At 38.2% G+C, this 4,247-nt stretch overlaps 1 protein-coding gene across 1 annotated transcript; it reads left to right on the top strand.

Moving 5' to 3' along the window:
* The first annotated feature begins 2,239 nt into the window (after positions 1-2,239).
* LOC147492463 (protein FAR1-RELATED SEQUENCE 5-like) lies at positions 2,240-4,037 on the top strand. The gene is made up of 3 exons (XM_086567511.1): positions 2,240-2,909; positions 2,995-3,706; positions 3,815-4,037. The coding sequence occupies exons 1-3, from the start codon at positions 2,240-2,242 to the stop codon at positions 4,035-4,037; spliced, it is 1,605 nt and encodes a 534-aa protein (XP_086423637.1).
* Positions 4,038-4,247: the final 210 nt, after the last annotated feature.

Below are 4,247 nucleotides of genomic sequence, written 5' to 3'. Positions count from 1 at the left end.
GTCGCACTATGTTGTCTGTTTGGTTTGTTGTCTATTGGATCCTGGATTCTGTGCTAGTTTTATTTGCTACAGAATCTTGTGTTGATGTAACAATGAATAAATTTGATTGGTAGTTTGTTCTAATAACAATGAATAAGTTTGATTGGTAGTTTGTTCTAATAGTTTCTGTCAGAAAATAAAAGCTGTCACATTTCCTACAACTTAAATAGTTTAACAAGTTTCTACAAGCTGTCAGAGAACAAGTTTTGGTCCGAAACATTGGTCCGAAACATAAACAGTTCCTACAAGCTGTCAGAGAACAAGTACAAGCTGTTAGAGTATTGGTATTTCACAGAAACATACAAAAAAAACCGCAAGTAGAATAGAAAAAAGACAATGAGAACACCGACTGAAAAAAGCACAAGCTAACATAACATAACGCAAGTCTGTACTAGTTTTACACTCCGACAACTTGCGCATTTTAGTTTGTCATTGCAGAACGTAATGTTTTTGCCAAAACACTAAAAAAATTGTTTTTTGCATCTTGAACGGTGTGGCCTAAACCCTAAACACCTTTTTGAGCGGTGTGGCCACACCGCTCAAGAGGGAAAAAAAGACAAACACCATTTTTATCCAAGCTCAAATCCCAAACGACATGACCACACCGTTTGGGACTAAGTCCAAACGGTGTGACCATGCCGTTTGGGACTAAGTCCAAACGGTGTGGCCACACCGTTTGGGACTAAATCCAAACGGTATGATCACACCGTTCAAGAGGGAAAAAAACAGACCACCATTTTTATCAATCTCAAATCCCCAAGCGGCATGGCCACACCGTTTGGGACCTAGTGAAAACGGTGTGGCCGCCGCAGTTCAAGAGAAAAAAACAGATCCACGCTCAAATCCCAAACGAAATTTTAGAAAAACAAAAATTTTGCAAAGCAAAAACACGAAATAAACAAAACATCAGTCTCTCCCAAAAATTACATCGAGAATTCTTCTCCAAAAATTTTCTACCCTCTTCTTTCCATAATTCACGAGTGGGTTCTCTCTTTGGGCTGTGTACTTCTTTCACAAAAGGTAATTTCTCTATTTCTCATTAATTTCTCTATTTTGAATTTCCTTATGCATTTTCTCGACTAGCCTTATTATACATTTACACTTGTCACTTGCTTAAATGGACAACAATTTGTTTGAGTTGTAGTTGCTACTATACTTTGTTCACAATGCCCTTGTTTCCACAATTTTGACATTTTTTGTTACTGTAGATGGACGACTCAATATTGATTGATGAAGTCGGAGAGAAGGAAGAATACGGTTCAGGTGAGCTAATGTTTCAATTTTATTTTCGATTTCTACCAACGAATTCAATACTGTATTATTGTACCGTGTTAGTTTATTTGTTTTTTTTTTGACGTGGACACATTTATTTGCAGTACCCGAGTCTTTTGCGGCACCTTCTGTGGCATTTTCTTCCTCTGTTCAACCTCCGGAGTTTGAAGTGGAAGTGGAAATTGTGAAGCCACCATGTTTGGGAATGTGTTTTGAAACTCTTGAGGCTGCAAAACAATTCTATATAGATTACGGAAAATCGTTTGGATTTAGTCCAGTAATTGAAGCTCAAAAAAATGGAGTTTCTCGTTCGGATGAAGTTAGTAGTTGTCAAATGACTTGCTCGCGATTTGGGGTTTATAGAGATCGAGGAGGCAAAAATAAGAATGTGGATGGAACTGAGAAAGAAGTGAGAAAAAGAAACACAAATACTGAGTTAAATGTGGGTGCCTTGCTTCAATGAGGGTGACAAAGCAAAATAGTGGAATCTGGAAAGTGATGAAATTTAGTAGCGAAAGCACAATCACAACCTGGTTAGTCCGGCAAAAAGAATCGTATGCTGTTAATAGAAATATGCCTGCTGCAGCTAAGGTGTTGATTGACTCATTTCGTGATGGTGGTGTACCTGTGAATAAAGTTGTTGATATACTTGACGGAGTACAAATTGGTTTTGATGATAGGGATTGTTGGAACCATTTGGGCCCCTCGAAAAGAATACAAGAAACCGGTGAGAGGTGATGTTACAAGCGGTGCTTCATTTTTCAAGAAAAAAAGTATAGAGGATCCTAATTTCTTTTATGCAATCTGGATGGATCATGAAGCAAGGGCCATTAATTTTTTATGGGTAGATGGTCGGTCGCGTACACAGTTTCAATATTTTGGTGACGTGGTTTTCTTTGATACCACATATCGTAAGAATGTATATGAAATGCCATTCGCCCCATTTACTGGAGTTAACCACCATATGCAATCAATTCAATTTGGTTGTGCACTACTTTTGGATGAAACAGAAGATTCTTTTCAGTGGGTTTTTGAGACTTGGCTTGGAGCTATGGGCGGACGTGCCCCATCTGCAATTATCACAGATCAAGATAGAGCTATGACTCTAGCTATTGGTGCGGTATTCCCTAATACTTTCGACCACAGATTCTGCCTATGGCATATTATGAAGAAGTTCCCTGAAAAACTTCCAAATTATTATTATCGGAAGTCAAAATTCAAAAAAGAATTCAAACACTGTATTCGGCAAATATTTATTCCTGATGTATTTGAAAGGAGGTGGGCAGAATTGATGTCTAGTTTTAAGTTGGAGGAGAATAAATGGCTTCAAGAGATGTACAAGATTCGACACAAATGGGCTCCAGTTTATCACTTGGATACTTTTTATGCCGGCACTTCGACTACCGGGCGTTCTGAAAGCATGAATTCTGTTTACAAGAACTTTTTCACATCTACGACAACTCTTAGAGAGTTTGTAGTGAAGAATGATAAGTGTTTGATGAGGATTGTTGAAAGAGAAAAAAAAGAGGATTATATTACTGAACACTCGAATCGGATTATAGGCGTTAATTCATTTCTCTTGAAGAGTCAAAACAAGTGTATACACAAGGAATGCGTATGATAGATTCAAGCAAGAATTCGAGTTAGCTGAAACTGAGTATGTCCTGCATGATGATGAAAAAGGTACTGACGGCAACAGAACCTACACTTATAAGTCGCGAGTTACAGGTGACGAGCGTGAATGGAAGGTGAAGTTCAACCCAGCGACAAAAGAAGGTAATTGTGAATGCAAAACTTTTGAATTTCTAGGGATACCTTGTGGACACCTCATAAAGGTATTTCAGAGTCGTGATATTGAGATTCCCGAGCTCTTTATTCTTAAGAGGTGGATGAAAGGGGCAAATAAGTATAGAGCTGAGTATGACCGTGGACTGGTAAGTGGCCATGAGAACTCTGAGGTACTGAGAATTACTCGACTTCAAATGGTTGCTAATCAGTTGGTTTATGAAGCTGCGGAAACTGATTCAGCTTACCAATTAATGCTACAAAGACTGCAAGAACTGTCAGTGGAGCTCAAGAAACAGAAGGAAGTTGACCCTGGTGTTTCAGTTGTTAATTCATGCACTATTGCTGATAGTTCAGCACCGCCACTTGACGACCTATCCCAAGTTTTACTTTTGAATCCTAACATCTCTCAAACAAAAGGAAGAAACAAAGTCGTGAAGATTTATAAGAAAACTAAGGACAGTTGTAGAATAAAAGGGGGTCTTGAACAAGCATGCGCAAAAGCCAAAGCAAAGACAGAGAGGAGATGTACATGTTGTAACAAAGTTGGTGTTAACCATGACAGACGAAATTGTCCTAAAAATCCAAACAAAAAGAAGGGCCCAAGTAAGTATAATATTGTTTCCTTAAGCTTAATTCGTAGTATCCTATATCTTACACAATTACCTTTAAAACTTAACGTTTTCCATTCTTTTTGATTTCTGATGATTGGATGTAGAGTTAGAGGGGCGAATCTGACGGCGATGAGGAGAACGAAGACGAGGATGGGGAGGAGAACGAAGACGAGGGCACAAATGATAACATTTCCCTTTATCCAGTTTTATCCTGCTCGTATGGAACCTAGCAAGGAGCGGTGGTGGGGCTGTTTGAGGACACGAATATCTGCGCCATTCATGTCACCAACTTTATTTGGTGGGGCTGTCAGAGTTCTGGAATTGTGAAGAAGTTTTAGTGATTTGAGTTTTATTTGGGTTTTAGTTATTTGGGTGAATTGTCAGAGTTTTAGTTATCATAGTTTTAGTAAACTATTTATTCATTTTGGAACCAATCAGAAGTTTAGTAAATTATATGAACTTGATTATATGTCAGAACTTGATTACCTTTCAGAAGTTTTACATGTCAGAAGTTTGTGTAAATTATATGAACTTGAG

Source organism: Coptis chinensis, chromosome 6, assembly GCF_015680905.1.
Source record: "Coptis chinensis isolate HL-2020 chromosome 6, ASM1568090v1, whole genome shotgun sequence".
Classification (NCBI taxonomy): domain Eukaryota; kingdom Viridiplantae; phylum Streptophyta; class Magnoliopsida; order Ranunculales; family Ranunculaceae; genus Coptis; species Coptis chinensis.
The sequence above is the reverse complement of the archived record's forward strand: the minus strand, read 5'-3'. Positions and strand labels throughout refer to the sequence as shown.

Coding starts and splice junctions, on each gene's coding strand:
- LOC147492463 (XM_086567511.1), top strand. CDS start 2,240: ATGCCATTCGCCCCATTTACTGGAGTTAACCACCATATGCAATCAATT. Junction 2,910..2,994: donor CTTGAAGAGTCAAAACAAGT/GTATACACAAGG, acceptor ATGATGAAAAAG/GTACTGACGGCAACAGAACC. Junction 3,707..3,814: donor AAAAAGAAGGGCCCAAGTAA/GTATAATATTGT, acceptor GATTGGATGTAG/AGTTAGAGGGGCGAATCTGA.